The sequence below is a fragment of the Staurois parvus genome, unplaced genomic scaffold, assembly GCF_062004578.1.
Source record: "Staurois parvus isolate SC_StPar_1 unplaced genomic scaffold, SC_StPar_1.0 ptg000961l, whole genome shotgun sequence".
Classification (NCBI taxonomy): domain Eukaryota; kingdom Metazoa; phylum Chordata; class Amphibia; order Anura; family Ranidae; genus Staurois; species Staurois parvus.
The window spans coordinates 180,004-199,296 of record NW_028318757.1 but is presented as its reverse complement, the minus strand read 5'-3'; the positions used below and the strand labels follow the sequence as shown (position 1 = coordinate 199,296).

Sequence of the window (19,293 nt, the reverse complement as noted above, 5' to 3'; positions counted from 1 at the left end):
TCACTTCCTGGCCCGCCTCCTTGTTTGCTTGTCTATATAAGACGTATTCAGACTAGGCCACTGTGCCTAAGCAACTTCCTAGTTGTTGGAGCTCTTGTGTGTTACTACTGTCTGAATCCTACATTGACTACTCGTGTACTGACCCCGGCTTCGTTCTCTGACCTTGCTTGTTTTCCACCTGTCCTGACCTCGGCTTGCCTATCGTATTCCGTTTGTCTCCTCCCATTATACTCTGCTCCCGCGAGCGGTCTCCTCTACCTCAGCTGGGTGTAACTGGGGGCCGCGACCTGGTCCCAGCTTGCTGCAAGTCCATCCCCACCATCAGGGGCTCTGTTGAAGAAGCAGGCTGGGGCTTAGACTCCGTGCCCTGGGGAACCACAAGTTGAGGATCAATAAGGACTCACTGCCACAGGTGCTGACAGGGATGGTGAATAGGAATCCTTAGACAAAAGAATAAAGCGGCAATATTTTTATGAAAGTTACTCTATAATTGAAGTATACTAACAGCATTCTGCATCATAATCTAGGTGATAATCTTCTTCACCTGGGCCACAGAAACGAAGGGCTGCTTCCATGTCCTAGCAATGGTCATCTTTGCCCCCAGTAGAACAAAGAAAATCAAGCGTTGTAGATGTCGAGAGGCATCCTTCACTTCTGCATTAAGCAGAGCCACTGAAGGAGTCTGAGCAATGGACAGCCCTGTAACTGTATGTAAAACAGCGGATACGCCATTCCAAGAGCCTCTCAACTGTGGACATTCCCACCATACATGAAACATGGATCCATTCATGTCACATCCCCTGAAACAGAGAGAAGCCGATGGATACATTTTATAGGAATCAAGTACCAACGGGTAAGTAGTGTAACATTATCTTCTATCAAAGATACATTCATAATACTAGATTATGATCTTAAACAACGTTTGTGCCAGACCTCAATCTCAACCCCCCCCCCCAAGGTTGTGTTCCCAGTCAAACATATAAGAAAACTTGGAAGGAGAAGCCAGTAGCAGCAATATATGAGAGAGATACCACCTCCCTGGCCAGTGTCCTCTGTGCACCATTTTTTGTATTGAGAAACCCTATATTGTGCCAACTTATTGGGTATGAGGGACCGCAAAAAGTGCGAGATCTGAATAAAACAAAACTGTTCCGTTTGGGGCATTTCTAAAGCCTCAACACAATTGTCAAGGTCCTACCTTTCTCAGGGCTTGTGCTGCTCCATGTGCTGGCATCCATCTTAGGTGTCTGCAAAGCATTGTGGGATCCTTTATGCTTTCAGCCCTCTGCGGCTTCTCCCCCAGGAGGTGGCGGCTTATCACATATAAGTCTGCTGTTTGTAGCTGTCCGTTGCATTCGTGTCCTGTCTGTTGCACAGCAGCAAGCTCCTGTTTAGTTTCTCATTGCTCTCTTGGAACCGACTCGGCTTTGGCAAGATTCCTTCCTGGCTTCTGACCCCGGCTCTGGCGACCATCCTTCCTGGCTTCTGACTCGGCTCTGGCGATCATCCTTCCTGGCTTCTGACCCCGGCTCTGGCGACCATCCTTCCTGGCTACTGTCCTATCAAGTCATCCGCTGTTGCTGTTGGACTTGCATAGACTCTGTCCTGTTTTTGTATAACCTACCTTTATTGCACCTCCTTGTGTGTCTGGCTCCTTGCTCCCTGAAAACAATAACACAGCGTATAGGGCCCTCTGTGTGTTAAATACTGTCCAATCCGATATAACCCCTTGTTGAGCCACCATTTAAATGCCTTAGTATCCCGTCCTGGCAGAAATTTGGGATTATTGAAAATATGGGCTAACGGGAAACTGGGGAGACCAATGCGGAGTTAACCCTGAGCTTGTCCCATAGTGATAACGATTGAGACCGGGTCAGAGCCAATATTGACGGGTGATTCCGAGGGGGACATCAAAGTAAATAGGCTAATGTAAAACCGGCGACTGCCATCCTTTCCATATAGACTTAATCCGATTTATTACTTCTCCTATACACCACTGAAAGTTGGGCCAATCAGCTGCCTGATAATACCTATAAAAGTCCAGGAGTCCCAGCCCACCCCTGCTCTTAGGACAGAAGACGATCTTTTTAGCAAAACAACGGCCCTTGTTGCCCCAAATATACCTAATTACTGAAGATTGGAATTTCTCCAAGACGTGTGGATAGGAATGGGGAAAGACCGAAAATAATACGGAAGTCATGGGAGCATAGTAATTTTAACGGAATGTAGTCTGCCCAGCCAGGAAAGAGTATGAGCCGACCACTTCTGGAGATCTTCCTCAAGCTTACGAAAAAGTGATGGATAATTGAATCCATAAAAAGATTCCATAGTGGCTGTCAGCTGTACACTCAGATACTGGATATGAGAGTCATTCCACTCAAAGGGAAATGAATCGTGTGCCATTTAGAGCCAGCGACTTGGTCATAATAATCTCTAAACCTGACACCCTGCCAAACTCTCATAATAGGCGTATCACCTTAGGGGTGGAAGTCAACGGAGAAGTCAAAAACATCAGCAGGTCATCTGCAAACAGCGCGCACTTGTGTTCTTGTGGACCGTAACGTACCCCTCGGATATCATGGTCCGACCAAACTGTCACCACTATAGCTTTAGCAAAAATTAAGGGACACCCCTGCTGTATACCCCGAGCAATCCTCATCGACTGAGATTACTATCCCTGCAAGCGAACCTGTGCCAATGGGGAAGAATAAAGAACCTGTAATATGCCTAAAATACGTGGACTAAACCCCCAAACTTCCAAGAACCTAAAAAGATAGGGCCAGAACACTGTGTCAAAGGCCTTCTGTAAATCTATGGATAATATAAATGTTTCCTGGGGGGGGCGGCACCATCCCATTGGGATCACAGCAGGGACACTACGTCAATCGCTCAACGGATCTGGTCCGGTCCCTGTCTCCCTGGTATGAAACCACCTTATCTTTATGTATATAAGCGCCTATGAACAAAGATAGGCGATTAGCTAAGATTTTGGTTGAAAGTTTCAAATCCTTATTGATCTGCGAAATAGGTCTATAGTTACCCACATCTCCGGGATCTTTAGCCGGCTTGGGGAACTACAGTAATATAGACCATGTTCAGAGAGGGGTCTAGAGGTTCCCCATCCCATAGAGAATGAAAGAATTGAGCTAAATATGGGGACAGGGTGGAAGCAAATTTTTTATAGTATAGCGAGAAAAGGCATCTGGGCCCGGGGCAGAGCCTCCTCCCCAGAAAAAGGGACCTCCAGCTTAGTTCTGTGGGCCATTGTTAAATGGGGTAAAGGTAAATCCTGCAAAAGGGCATCAACAGCCTCTGTGGAGACTGAGGATCCAGACTGATGTAGCTTAGAATAGAAAGCATGAAACTCCTCCATTATTTTTTGTGGATTTTTGGTGTATCCCCCAGTGCAGATCAGATTTTTGGCAGTATATAAGACCAAATTTTGAGTGTCAACTTATTAGCTGACATCGAGCCAATTCTGTCCCATTGGCAGTAGAACCGTGTCCACGGCCCTGGTTGTCAATGCTATATTCAATGCCAGCCTAGTCGATTCCACTTTGGTGAGGGTGTCCCTAATTAGGTTTACATTTATGAAGTTTGCCAAGTGACTGCAATTCGTTGTCCAATCTCTCTATATCTCTCCGGTGCTCCCGCTTGATCCCAGAGGATATTTGTATGATCTTTCCCCTAATAGTAGCTTTATAAGCCGCCAACAGAGTGACCGGGGATATGTCAGTATGTCATCTGTGTCATTGTGTTGAAAATATTCACTCAAAACGGTATCTATTTCCGTGCATATGATCGGATCACTTAGAAGCAACGCATTTAATCACCAACAAATGGTACCCGGCTTCCTCTGAGGCTGCGAGAAGACCACACAGACCATAGAGTGATCAGACCATGACGTTTCTCGAATATGGGCCTTAACCTCCTTAGCGGTATTCCCGAGTGTAGCTCGGGGTAACATTTCAGTACCAAAAGCGGTAACCCCGAGCTACACTCGGGAATACCATGCGGCACTGCTCCGGCATGTGTTCTTCACTTACCTTACCCTGCGCTCCCACGATGTGTCCCCTGCAGCGTCCCCGGCCATCTCCTCCGGCCGATGCCGGCATCCGGCTTCTGTGTCCTGTCCCTGTGACGTCGGGACGTACGGGCGCCGCCGCCGCAGGCGGCGGGAAATTTAAAAATTTTAAAAAATGTCATTTTTTTTTTTTTACATTTTACATAGTAAAACATTGCTGTCTCAACCAATTTCACATACATTTTGTCCTGAGTGCTTTGTCTGGCGCCCTGTCTGCATTTTGTCTGTTCTTTCTGCCTGGAAACTGAGAAAAGTCCATGGCGTCCAAAAAGTGTCCCTTTACGTCAAAAGCGGGTTTAGATCAGCTAGAGAACAGCGATAGTAAATCAGAACCACTTGCAGAATTGAGTGATAATGATTCGTGTGGAAATTCCTCATCAGACACTGAAAACGATTCTGCGACTGAGCTCAGCAATGTGCGAACTTGGCGCTATATTTCAAATTTCAGTGTTTTTGGTTTGATTATATTATTGAAATAATTTTTTTATTATTTTTATATTATTTTTATGATTATTTATTAAATTATAATTTATGATTTTGTGTTTCAAATTTTATCATACCTGGGATGTTTACTAGACTCTTGTTCGGACAGATTTCAGTGAGTTTTTCCTAAAAATTACAGGCCTACAATTAAAAAAATACATATTTCCATGCAAAAAAATGGTACCGCTTTCAGCACCAAAAATCTGAAATAATCATACCGCCAGGGAGGTTAAGCACCCCCGGAACTCATGCTTGATACAAATATGTGATCAATGCGTGCGTAAGTATCATGCGGGGCCGAGTAATGCGTATAATCTCTTCCAGTGGGGTGAGTTTCCCTCTAGATATACACCAATCCCAAATAGTTAATAATTTTACCGATAGCTATACTCCGTTTAGGTGGCCGTCGAAGTTGTGCTGGATTTATCTACGCAAATATCTAGAGTTTTATTGGAGTCTCCCCCCAAAAACCACCGTGCCCTCCAAGTGGGAGGAAAGGGTACACAACATGTCCGAAAAGAAGACAGGTTGACCAACATTAGGGACATAATGGGTTACCAATGAACACAGATGGCCATCAATGTTCCCCTTCAAAAATAGGTAACTCCCTATGTGGCTCTTGGAGATCGCCTCTTATAAGGTAGCGGTGGTTAATATTTACGTCCCCTCCCTTTTGGGATGCTGTTTTGTATAATCTTTTAGAGAAACTTGCTCCCTTACTGCCTACCAAGCTCCTCCTCATGGGCAATTTCAATAATATCCTTGACTACATGCTGGATACCTCCAATCCCTCTAGAGCGTTAAATTTAGATCTTGCCGCATGGGCAGACAAGGCGGGGCTCACCGAGCTCTGGCAGTGGAAACATCCCGCTGTCAGTCAATTTTCTTTTCTGTCGGTGGTATCTCATTCTTCCTCCAGAATTGATCTGGCCTTTGCCAATGCGACTCTTTTGCCCTGGGTTGCTGACGACTCCTATTTGGCTGCTGGTATATCTGATCATACTCCACTCCTGGTTGTATTGCACTTATCTGTCACTAGAGGTTTGCGATCCTGGAGGTTACATCCTGGTTGGGTGGTGGGGCCCACCTGATAGTCTATTGGCCAGTCAATGAGGACTCCTCCACCCTGCAGAATGTATGGGATGCATTTAAGGCAGTCACAAAAGGTGAATATATCTCATCCGTTAAGGCGGCGAGAGTAAGTCATATTGGTACACTCAAAGCATTGTTGCACAAGGAGGTTGTGTGTGTGCTCAACTCCATGCTGCCAACCCTTCCCCAGCCACATTGGCGGAGCTCCACCAGGCTAGGAGAGATGTATCCATACAGTACCAGAATCTGACGCAATGTATTGCTCAAATGAGTGCTGAACATCTCTTTGAAAAAGGGGCTAAAAATGGTAAATTGTTAACCCTGTTGACAGCTGATGCTTTTATTCCTACTGTTATACCATGTATTTACACACCAAGCGGTACACTTCAAACCTCAGGTAAGGGAGTCCTCCAGGCATTTGTAGACTATTATAGTAACTTGTACTCCCTATACCAGTGTATGACCCAGCTGCCCTGAGTACCTTCCTGGCAGATCTCACTAAGACCTGTCTGGATGCTCTGTTCTCGGTTGAGTAGATATCCAATGCTGACATCCCGGATTTCCTTATCTAACTGTAAATCGGCAGGCCTTGATGGGCTTCCAATAGAATGGTACAAGCATTACATGGATGATTTATAAGTAGGGTAAGGTAAGTGAGCGCAAACAGACAGGACAAGCAGCTAACATACAGGGTAATCCTCAGTACCTAAACATAAATATAAAAAGGGGGTATGTAGCGCTACAAAATTACAAATAAAATGTCATCATATATCCTCACAGAAGTACATATTGTCCATAAAGTGTATCCGGAGGGCAGACGGATAAGATCCTATGGTGTCCCCAATCCAATCTGACAGAACGAAAAGTGTATATAGTGCGGTTATGCGCTTACCACAATTACATACAATATGGGCATTGTATGTAAATCAGCAACAGGACATCACGGTCTGGTCAGCAGCATGAGCAGCATCTGGTCATGTAAGGACATTAAGGCCAGTGGGTCCAACGTTGTCCAGGCATCCAGTGGCTCCTTATTCCAGATCACCACCTTACAAAGCTCATTAGAAACGAGCCAGGAGGCAAAAAGGTATCAATGGTGAAGTACGTTTATTCAGAGTAAAAAACCAAACAAAAGGAAGGAACTCACATCAGCATAGAAAGGTACATCCAGGTGTCATTCTTAGGTTCCCTGGTGGCTAGTAGTTCCACCAACATAAAAGACTTGCATCCAGGTTTAATTGAAAGTCCCTGGTGGCTAGTGACAGAAAGGGACCATATATAAATATATATCCCACAGATCCCAGGGTTAAGATGACCATCCAGATCCAATCAAAGAATTCCCTGGTGGTTAGTGGTTCCCTGGTGGTATAGGCGTCAATAGGGTGGATCCCCTAACATGTTTCGAGCACACCGCTCGTTTTTTGAAAACGAGCGGTGTGCTCGAAACATGTTAGGGGATCCACCCTATTGACGCCTATACCACCAGGGAACCACTAACCACCAGGGAATTCTTTGATTGGATCTGGATGGTCATCTTAACCCTGGGATCTGTGGGATATATATTTATATATGGTCCCTTTCTGTCACTAGCCACCAGGGACTTTCAATTAAACCTGGATGCAAGTCTTTTATGTTGGTGGAACTACTAGCCACCAGGGAACCTAAGAATGACACCTGGATGTACCTTTCTATGCTGATGTGAGTTCCTTCCTTTTGTTTGGTTTTTTACTCTGAATAAACGTACTTCACCATTGATACCTTTTTGCCTCCTGGCTCGTTTCTAATGAGCTTTGTAAGGTGGTGATCTGGAATAAGGAGCCACTGGATGCCTGGACAACGTTGGACCCACTGGCCTTAATGTCCTTACATGACCAGATGCTGCTCATGCTGCTGACCAGACCGTGATGTCCTGTTGCTGATTTACATACAATGCCCATATTGTATGTAATTGTGGTAAGCGCATAACCGCACTATATACACTTTTCGTTCTGTCAGATTGGATTGGGGACAACATGGATGATTTACTCCCCAGGCTGCACCTTCCCTATGGTGACTGTTTGCGCAATAAATCTCTGCCACAGTCCTTTTATGAGGCTCGTGGTCCAGTTGGCCAAACCTGCAATATGCTTCTTAAAGGCCCATAGCCCTTTTGAATATGGATTTCAAAATATTCACTAAAATGCTAGCTACCAGATAATCCACAGTATTACATTTATTGGTATTCTCTGATTAAACCGGCTTTATACCACTCAAAGTGACAGATATCAACTTGAGAAGGGTTTTTACACACACTGAGTTGCATCCTGAGGGCCTGGATATGCATCTCTGATCTTTAGACTTTGAGAAAGCATTTGATTCTGTGGACTGGGGTTATATGAAGGAGGTTCTGGCCCTTATGGGTTTTGCAGAGGCGTTTCTCAGATTGATTGGCTTGCTTTATGACCACCCAGTAGTAGCCATTAAGTCGGTAGGTAGAATATCCACTTCATTTTCTGTCTGCAGGGGCATGAGACAGAGTTGCCCATTGTCACCTGGTCTTTTTGCCCAGATGATGGAACCTATTGCACTGGCTCTGAGAAGTTCCCCCTTGGTGGGGGCATTTTTGTAGGCAGTTTACTTGAAAAGACGGCATTATATGCTGATGATGTAGTGCTTTTTATCGAGGATCTTGTAGTGTCCTTACCCGCTGACTTGAACATTTTAGACTATGCAAACTCTTTTTCTGGCCTGAAGATGAATTGGCTGAAGTCTCAAGTGCTGCCATTGGGTAGGGATCTCTGGTGGCTACTTCATCCCTCCAGTGGGTGACCCAGGTTAAATACTTGGGGCTACATATTACTAGGTCAGTTTCTGATTTCATTAGGCTGAATGTCACGGCTATAGTTTCACCACTTAAACATAAAATCAATGCCTGGAGGAATCTCTCTCTCTACATTATAGGATAAATTAATCTGCTCAAAATGAAATTTCTCCCTGTCTTGCTTTATGTCATACGCAGCTCACCATTTTGGATCCTCAGATCCATTTTTCAGTCTATACATAGCTTGATCTCTGGTTTTATTTGGCAGGGGGGCCTGCCTAGGCTTAGGCTGGCAGTGCTGCAACAACCATGGAAGGAGTGGGGAATGGCAGTCCCGGATTTCCACAAATATTTCCTAGGCGGGCAGTTGGTGTTTGCACATAGATGGCTCACAAAACCTCTTGATGCAGCGGTCGCCTTGGAGGCAGCCATAGTGGGTTCCTATGAAGCCTTAACACACTTGGTTCATCGAGGTTGCAAATCCCTTCACCCCCAGACTATGTCTATGAGATCTGTGTTGCGGGCCTGGATGACAGTGCATGGGAGAGACCCTGAGGGAACCCTCCCCCACTCTCCTCATGTTCCTCTCTGGAAAAATCCATTTAGCTCATTTTCTTACTTATGAGGATCTGATGGTGTAGACACGCTATGTAGTCAAGACCATTGGGGATATAGTATACAATGGGGTCTTGAATTCCTTTGATGAGTTGAACACTGCCTGCCAAATACGCATTTCTTTAGGTTCCTACAACTCAGACATGTATATCACTCACAGTTTGGGAGGGCCCCAGTCGCCTTTGCCCCCTCAGACATAGAAACTATGCTACTGTATAGAAGTCCCTGTTTCCTCCCACTCATAGCTTACTCACTAAATGTATGACCAGCTGGGAGGCAGTGGTTCCCAATCTTGATACCGAGGATTGGGAGGCTCTTTGGGATGCCCTCTTTATCAGGCTCATTTCTGCTTGGGATCAGCTTATACATTATGAATTTGTTCACCGTATTTATCCAACTCCTGCTAGGCTTGCTAAAATATTTGGCAATGACTCATCCTCCTGCTGGCGTTGCTCAGTCTCTGGGGCCAATTTTATGCATGTTTTCTGGGACTGCCCTGCCATACAGCAATACTGGTCTGGAGTACTTCAGTGTGTCCAGTCAATCACTAGCAAACCCCTTAATCTGTCTGTACGACATTATCTCCTGAGTTTGGTGGATGACTTGGCCCCCACTAAGGCCATTCATACTTTTCTTACTCTCCTTTTCTATTATGCACGTAAACTCATTGTACTGGCCTGGAAGAAACTGTTGCAGCTTGAAAAGCTCTTATAAATAAGGCCCTCCCATTATATAAGGCCATTTATGCTAATAGAGGTGTACCCCGTAAATTTGATAGTCTGGGGCGGCTGGGTTGCTTCCCTGCTTTCAGTAGCAGATTGAGGAGTACTGAACTTTGGTTCACATAATAATCATTGGATTGTTCATGTACACCGCTTAGCGGTCTTGTTGGCCATTGAAATCCTGTTCATGGAGTGTGACAACAATGCCTTTATCTGTCGAAATGGTGTGGAGAGAGTTTCTTTGTAACCTGTAGGATGTATGTGTCTTTGGGTAGGTGGGTGTCTTATTTTTCCTGAATGTATATGTATACTGACATTCCCTGTACAACAAGGGCATGGTTCGCCTCTCTTTTTTGTATTTATTATTTTTGTTGTGTTATTGGATGACTACCTGGCTTGTTGGCAGAAGCCATAGCTTGTTTTTTTGTTGTTAAAAGGGGTACCCCTTTTGAGAATGAACGCAGAGTTCGAAACGCGTTAAGGAGGAGCCCCTGTAAGCTGTTGACGTCAAGCCGTCAGATCATGGAGGTCCGGTGGCCACCCAATTTTACCAGCTGTATCGAGCACCTTAATCCCCTAGCAACCTCCAGTGAGGGTCCCAGTGCCTTGGAAGAGGCTGAACTATATCTGTATTGGCTATCATATCCTGGTACTTAAAGGAGGCCATCCACCCCCAGCCTATATCCCTAAGGGACCCGTGAATGACCAGGATTATATGATACAACACGCTTTTTATTAGCGCATCTGGTGAGTGCACATTTTATATATTTATCGGCACACCCACCTAAGGAGAATAAGCACAATGGGATTTTACTGAAGTCACTTGGAGATCAGACCTGATTTTAAGAATTTGACTTTTTTATGATCCTCACGCATTGTATGGTTATGTGTTTATTGTGGACATTTGCACCTTCAGTCACGTATATATCTGTTAGACCATAACGAGTTTATAATTACTGTGCAAGTATGTTTTATGAGCAAAACGCATTTTATCCTTTTTTGTGCGTTTATGTCATTTGAGTTTGTTTTTTCTGTATATTGTTTTAGCGCTGCACCAACACAATTTTTAGATTACTTTGAAGGCATATGGTTTACCTTTTAGTGTGTTCAGCTGCTTTTATTTTATTTTTTTTAGCGCTTGCTTCACTTTCCACAATTTTCTTAAAAAAAGATGGCGACTCCCTTAGTCTTATCCGACGCATTCGTGAGAACAAAATTTGGGAATTTAGCATGTATAAATGTAGGGACGATAAGTGCTGGGAAAATGGGTTTCCTGGAAGAGAACTACATCAGCATGCTGCGAATGGTAGTATTGAAAAATGTTACGCCATTTCACAGGAGAGTTTAATCCCTGAGTGTTATGGGAATAAATTCTGAATTGCGAATCATTAGGAGGACACATAATAAAGACCAAAGAGAGTGCATGCTCAGTCAATAGACCACTACCTACTACTGAGTAGATTGCTGAACACTGGACTGTAGTATATTGTGTGTAATAAATATATATAAATAAGATATTGAAACACATACTGTTCATTCTTGGACAGGCCAGTGACAAGACCACTTTACACATCAAGAGAACTCTTTGCTATGTTAATTTTATGCAGGTTAACCTGGACACTCAGGGGTCCACTTGTTACATTTCAAAGTAAGTAGTTTGCACATTTCCAAGGGTGATAAAATGCAGATAGCTCAGTCAGACTTGAAAAGAAGTTGGCCAACAGAGGTATTAAGAAATGGTAAATAACATTCTTCAAAGGGTACATTGTACATGTGACTTGACCACACAAGAAGTATTTATTGATGGCAATTAGACTCCAGGGGGTAATTCATGGGAAATGGTGAAAGGGTGACTTGTGTATCTGGTAAAAGCTATAGTGATCACAATTGTTATCTTTTCATGTAAGATCAAAGTGGCCAATCAGAGTGCTTGCCATTGTACTGAATGGGGAAAATGTGTATATCAAGGAAGCTTTTTTTGGTTAAAAGACTGGGGTGACCAAACACAGGACACAGTGTGACAGGACACAGGAAGGTTCTCTAATTATTATTATTATTATACAGTATTTATAAAGCGCCAATAGTTTGCTCAGCGCTGTACATTACAGAGGGGGACAGAACATGTGACAGAACAATACCAATACAATGCAAAACATGAGGGGATTGAGGGCCCTGCTCTTTCGAGCTTACAATCTAGGAGGGAGGGGATGGTGGCACAGGAGGAGATAGCTGTGGGGGATGGAGTGGTAGGAAGAGTGGAGGAGGTCGGCAAGTTAGCAGGGGGTGGGGTAGGCTTCCCTGAAGAGATGGGTTTTCAGGGTGCGCCTAAAGGAGAGGAGAGTAGGTGATAATCTGATGGGTTGGGGCAGGGAGTTCCAGAGGATGGGTGACACCCTGGAGAAGTCCTGGAGGCGGGCATGGGAGGAGAAGACCAGGGAACTAGAGAGAAGGAGGTCCTGTGAGGAGCGGAGTGTGCGTGCTGGGCGGTACTTGGATATTAGGTCAGTGATGTAGTTCGGGGCAGTATGGTGGACAGCTTTGTACGTCGGCGTTAGGATTTTGAATTTGATCCGTTGCGCAATCGGAAGCCAGTGGAGGGATTGGCAGAGGGGGGTGGCGGAGACGGAGCGGTTGGAAAGGTGAATGAGTCTGGCAGCCGTATTCAGGATCGACTCTAATGATTGCCTGTCATCTTACTTGTCTGTACCTCAGCTGGAAAAGAAGTGTTCTTCCTGTCATTGATATGGGAGCACAGGTATAGATCATAATTCACATTATTGCATGCATGGAAGCTACCTAGGTACATATTATAGATCGGACATATGCTGGACAGTGTAGTATCTCTATGCTTGAAATGAAGTATCTTGAATGGGACTTTGAGGGCTGTTGTTCATTGTAATATTTACAAGTATTCAGCTGGATTTCTGTCATCTGTAACAAATATCTTTATCCGAATAAATGCATCTCTCTGGAAAAGGACTATTGGTTGCTGCGGGAAAAGTACATTTATAAATACACCCTGGTCATCCTGAGAAGGGCTGGATCTCTGTGTGATGTGAAGCATCTTTTAATATTCACAAGTATTCACCCGGATTTATGCTGGTTGGATGTCTCTCTGGGAAAAGAATTGTCTAAATCATAATTTATAAGACAACATGGACCAGCATGGGCCACAGGGAAGATCCATGGGGGGGCAGGTTCCTTGTCTCTGGACAAAAGGAAAAACAGAAAGGAAGGGACCACTTCCTGCGCCACAGAGTCACACAAGGCACAATTGAACAGGCAGGGGAGCGTGCCACCCCAGACCGGCCTAAGAGCCACCATAATAGATACAGCTATTCCTAAATAATATTCAAACAGTAGATTCATAAAATTAGGTTGGGCTCATCCTCCCCCAATGCCACCATAATAGGCCGGCCCCGGGAAGGGCACCCTCTTAAGCCTCCAGATCCCTGGAACTCCCCAAGGCTGCCGGGGGCCCCCCGAGCCCTCTACATCCTCAATACTGAAAAACCCGACCAAAATGCTTGGTCATAAACTTACAAGTGAACAAAGAAAAATTAACGGTAATATGACATCACAGGTGTCTCAATCCAACAGGTAAAAAAAGAAAAGTGGACAACCAAGAGAACAGCTCATAGAAATTCATGGGGGCAGAGAGTCTCTGGTTCTTCTAGACTTGGATCCTTGCCACAATGGTGAGAACTGACGTGGTGGTAGAGTGCGTTTGGAGAGCTCGGGGGTACATCGAACCAGAGATGCAGAAGGAGGTTTCTGAGCAACAAGTCCCAGCTGTAGTAGGAGACGTTCCCCCTCCTGTAACGATGAGAAGCTATAAGCCTTATTCCAGAAAGAGAATGCTAAATGGAAAGGGAAGGACCAGCGATATTTATGTCATTTCTCGTGAGGGCCTGAAGCAAGGGTCTAAGAGCCCGCCTGCGCTGAATAGTGTAAGGCAAAAGATCTGCGAAGATCTCATGTCACTGGATTTTTAAGGAAGGGGTGTCTCGAGAGCATCTCATCACAGCTCCCTTAACTGTATAAAAATGGGGTTTCGCGATAATATCCCTTGGTAACCCTTCTGCCTGAGGTGGTTGTAAAGCCTGATGTGCCCGATCTACCTCCAGCTTGAGGTCAGGGACAGTTGGGAGAAGACCTTTCAAAAATTCTTGGACTACAGCAGGAGTGTCGTTCACAGTTTCAGGGAGCCCCCTTATTCATAAGTTATATCTCCGGGATCAGTTCTCCAAATCATCAATTTTGGCCAGGGCAGTCTCTAACTGATCCTAGAGGATCTTGGATGCGTGCTGTATTCTGGTTTCTTCTGGCTACCATCAAGTCCATCTTATTTTCAATGGTATCGATTCGGGAGCCTAGGCCCTGCAAATCCGCCTTAATATCTCTAGTAATCTGCAAAGCTATCCTATTCAGACCTTTGTCCAGCAGGAGAGAAAATTTGGAGAACATGGCGGTCACATCCAGACTGCTGGGGGTGTCATAACCTGCAGCTGGGTTGGGTGGGATAGGGCTGGAAGACCTGCACTGAGAGAGAGACAAATCGTCCATGGCATGATCAGGCCCCCCCTTTCCTCCCCCAGTAAGCGAGGAGACAGACCCCATGGCTGTGTAGTAGATCCGGGCTCCATCTTGGATGTCCCGGCCTGAATCAAGTGGGATCCCGTCCGCTGCTCCATCTCCCCGAGTCTTGACCTGTGCTAGGGCTCTCTCTCAATCACCAGACACCCTGGAGAGCTCTCCATGAAAGGGACAGTGTAAAAATAATGAAAAAATTCAAAATAACTTAAAAAAAAAACAAAATCACCCTCCCCCCCCCCCCTTTTCCCCGCGCACACATACCTGTGTGCGCGCGAGCGTTGACCCTGTGCCGGTATGTAAACAGTGGTTGCACCATGCATGTGAGGTATCGCCGTGAATGTCAGATCTAGGGCAGTAATTCTAACACTAGACCTCCTCTGTAAATCTAAAATGGTAGCTTGTAAAGGCTTTTAAAACCTTGCCTATGGATATTAAAAACGTAGGCAGTTTGTCGCCATTGCACAGGGCATGTGCAGTTTTAAAGTATGTCATGCTTGGTATCTATTTATTCGGGATGCCATCATCTTTTATAATTTACCAAATAAATGCCCAATATACTGTGTTTTTGTACATTAAAAGTAAAAAAATTGTGTTTGAAAAATCGCTGCACGAATACTATGTGACATAAAAAATTGCAGCACAAACAATGTTTGTTTTCATGTGAACAAAGTGTCAGAAAAGGGTTGGTCTTCAGGTGGTTAGAAGAGTGAGTGATGTTTGGCATAAACTTCTTTTACAATGAATTTTATTATAGACAGCACAACAGCATAGAATCAGTCATAGATAAGCTCATTGGTACAAATACAAAAAAAAAATGGTGTACAGTTCTGTTAATGAAAAACAACAATTGTACCGAAACATTGACACGGAGAGAAACAGAATATAAAAACACAATTTCCAAGGGGATGGAATGAGATCCTGTAACACTGTGTAAACAGCAAACAGTAACCAATGAGCTAGTGGGCAAAGACCAAGGATAGGCACCAAGGTCGCATTCAGATGATAGGAAAACCTGAGCATAAAATCTTACTGGGGACATATTGGAACTCTACACCTAGGACTGCCGTTCAGGACGGAGTAGGCCCATGGCATAAACTTCTAATGCTGGGCATAAAATGCCCCCACCCCCCAAAAGGGCCCCTTTTTGGAAAGTAGACACCCCAAACTATTTGCTGAGAGGCATGTTGAATCAATAGAAGAGTTTATTTTTTTACCGCAAGTTTTTGAAAAATGACAAAAAAATTTTTTTTTTCTTTTTTACACAAAATTGTAATTTAAATGATTTATTGCTCACACATGCCATGGGTATATGTGGAATTACTCCCCAAAATACATTCGGCTACTTCTCCCAAGTATGGGGGCACCACATGTGAGAGACATTTTGGCAGTCTAGCCAAGTACAGGACCCCAATAACCAATAAGCACCTTCAGGCTTTTAAAGGGCTTTATTTCTTCATTACACTTTCTGACTACCTATCACAGTTTTGGAGGCCATGAAATGCCAGGATAGCACCAACCCCCCCACCCCCAAATGACCCATTTTTGGAAAATAGATACCCCAAGGAATTTGATAAGAAGCATGGTGAGTATTTTGCAGATCTCGTTTGTTGCCACGAGTTTTTGGAAAATGAAGAAAAGAAAACAACATTTTTTCTTTTATATTTCAAAACCTTGTGAGAAAAAATTAGATGTGCAAATTTTTAAATTCCTTGGGATGTCTACTTTCCAAAAAGGGGTCATTGTGGGGGGGTTGGTGCTATCCTGGCATTTCAAGGCCTTTGAAACTGTGATAGGTAGTGAGGAAGTGAAAAGAGGAAGTTGCGCACCTTCAGGATTTCAAAGTGGTCATTGGATTTCAGGCTCCTGTATGTGGCTAGGCTCCCAAATAGTCTCACACGTGGTATCCCCATACTCAGGAAAAGTAGCAGAATGTATTTTGGGGTGTAATTTCACATATACCCATGGCTTGTGCGAGAAATATATCATATAAAAGACAACTTTGTGTAAAAAAAAAAATGTTTTGTCATTTTCCAGAAACTTGTGGAAAAAAAATAATTCTTCCATGGACTCAATATGCCTCTCAGCAGATAGCTTAGGGTGTCTACTTTCCGAAAAGGGGTCATTTGGGGGTGTTTGTAATATCCTGGTATTTTAGCACCTCAAGAAATGTGATGGGAAGTCAGAAAGTAAAAGCTGTGAAAATTCCATTATCTATACCATAGTTTGTAGATGCTATAATTTTCACACAAAGCAATAAATATACACTTTTTGGGATTTTTTTAACCAAAAACATGTAACAGAATACATTTTGGCCTAAATTTATGGTGAAATTTTAGTTTTTTGGATATTTTTTATGACAGAAATGTGAAAATATAGTTTTGTTTTTTTTTTTCTCAAAATATTTTTTTGTTTATAGCGCCAAAAATAAAAAGCGCACAGGTGATCAAATACCACCAAAAGAAAGCTCTATTTGTGTGGGAAAAAAGGCCATAAATTTCATTTATGTACCGTATTGCATGACCGGGCAATTACAGTTGAATTAGTGCAGCGCCGAGTAGCAAAAAAGAGGCCTGGTCATTAAGGGGGGTAAATCCTCTGGAGGGCAAGTGGTTAACCACTTCCCGACCGGCCGTTGTATATAAACGGCCGGACGGTGGCACTGCAGGGTCGGGTGGCCGTCTATAAACGGCCTCCCCGCACCCTGCTTGTGCGCGCTCCCTGGGAGCGCGCAGCACCGCGATCCGGTGCCCGCTGTGTCCTCCGGACACAGTGAAACACCGATCATCGGACGGGACCTCTGTACGAGGTCCCGATCATGTGATCACTGATTGGCCAATCAGTGATCACATGCAAAGTAGTAAGCAAGATGTCACTTCTGACATCATTGCTTACTATGTGTGAAATCTGTGAATGATCACAGAGGTCACATGGTACAAGGCTATTCACAAAAGCCTTGTACCATGTGACAAGCTGTGACCAATCACAGCTCACTCAGTTCTTCTCAATGAGTGCAAAATGCACACAGAGAGAAAGAGAAATGATTGCTTTTACATCTTATATAATATAAAAGCAATCAGTGTAAAAAAAAAAAAAAAAAATCTTCATCACCCCTCACAAGTAGTGTACAGTGTCACCATGGTGACACTGTACTGCTAGGGTGACAGTATGTAAAAAAAAAAAAAAAAAAAATAATATAAAAAAATAAAATAAAAATGTAAAATGTTTAAAAATTATAATTTTTGCTTATAAACTAATTTGGATTTTTTTTTTTTTACTAAAAAGATAACGGAATAAATTTTGCCTAAGATTTATGATGAAATATTATTTATTTGCAAAATTTTATTAAAAAAAACACTTTTTTTTCAAAATTTTTGGACATTTCATTTACATAGCAAAAAAAATACAAATCCCAGTGGTGAATAAATACCACCAAAATAAAGCTTTATCTATCTCAAAAAAATGGTAAAAAATTCATTTGGGTACAGTGTTGCATGACCGCACAATTGTCATTCAAATTGTGATGGCGCTAAAAGCTGAAAATTGCCCTGGTCAGGAAGGGGGTAAAAGTGTCCGGTCTGGAAGTGGTTAAGTAGTAGTTTTTTGGGTTTTTTTGGCTCAAGAAAAGTACTCTGTAATTCAAGTCATCCATTTATATTGTGTGACTGAACAGTTGTAAAATTAAAACTATGATAATAAAATGAAAACCTCATAATATGTTTTTTCTTGTTCCTCCATGAAAGAACTATACAGTTATACAGAAAGCTCAGAATTTCAGCTAAACAAGAAGTGCTTTTATGAGGACTTTCAAATACATGGTAAGTTGCTTCTTCCTTTTAATTTTATTAGATTTGTTAATTTATATTAGGCAACATGTGCTTGATTTAGAAAAATACAAAAATGTATTAAAGCAGAACTTTACTCTCAATCAACATTGACTAGGTTTAATCCTTATGCTGCTATCATTAGTAAATACAGTATATAGAAATGTATGTCTAATTTACTTGTTTAACTAGTTGCCGACCGCAGATAGCCGAATGACGGCTGCACTGCGGCCGGCCAGTTCTGAGTGGACGTCATATGACGTCCTCCCAGAACGTGCTCTCCTGCGCGCCCCAGGGAGCGCGCACCCGGCGATCTCCGTGATCGCTGTGTCCTAAGGACACAGCTGATCACGTGATGTGGTAAAAGGCCAATCACAGCGGCCTTTTACCACGTGATCAGCGGTGTCCAATGACACGCTGATCAGAGGGAAATGCAAGTGCCGGTTCTCGGCTGCACTTTCCTCACGCTGTCAGATCGTGAGGAAAGTACTGCCGAGAACCGGCAGTTGTCAGAGCGGGGATCGGCACCGATCATCAGGGCACTGATGATCAGTGCCCTGATGATCGGTGCCCAGCAGTGCCACCCGCAAGTTCCGCCCACCTGTGCCCAGCAGTGCGCCCACTAGTTCCGCCCACCTGTGCCCAGCAGTGCACCCACCTGTGCCCAGCAGTGCACCCACCTGTGCCACTCTGCAGTGTCACACCTGTGCCCAGCAGTGCCACCTACCTGTGCCCAGCAGTGCCACCCACCTGTGCCCACCAGTGCCACCCACCTGTGCCCACCCACCAGTGCAGCCCAGCAGTGCTGCCAGTCAGTGCCGCCAGTCAGTGCCCAGGGGTTGTGCCAGTCAGTGCCGCCAGTCAGTGCCCAGCAGTGATGCCAGTCAGTGCCGTCTATCAGTACCCATCATCAGTGTCACCTATCAGTGACGCCTATCCGTTCTGCATATTAGTGCCGCCTATCCGTGACACCTCATTAGTGCTGTCTATCAGTGCCGCCTATCCGTGCCACCTCATTAGTGCTGCCTATCAGTGCCCTTTACTGCTGCCTATCAGTGCCCATCAGTGCCGCCTATCAGT

At 44.1% G+C, this 19,293-nt stretch overlaps 1 protein-coding gene across 1 annotated transcript in view; it reads left to right on the top strand.

Annotated features, from left to right (window-relative positions):
• Positions 1 to 19,293, top strand: part of LOC149441653 (striatin-interacting protein 1-like) — a 301,884-nt gene that overhangs the window by 106,597 nt on the left and 175,994 nt on the right. Inside the window, exon 3 of the mRNA XM_089657068.1 lies at positions 18,133 to 18,207. Within this exon, the coding sequence (XP_089513194.1) occupies positions 18,133 to 18,207 (75 nt within the window). The remainder of the gene's footprint in view (positions 1 to 18,132; positions 18,208 to 19,293) is intronic.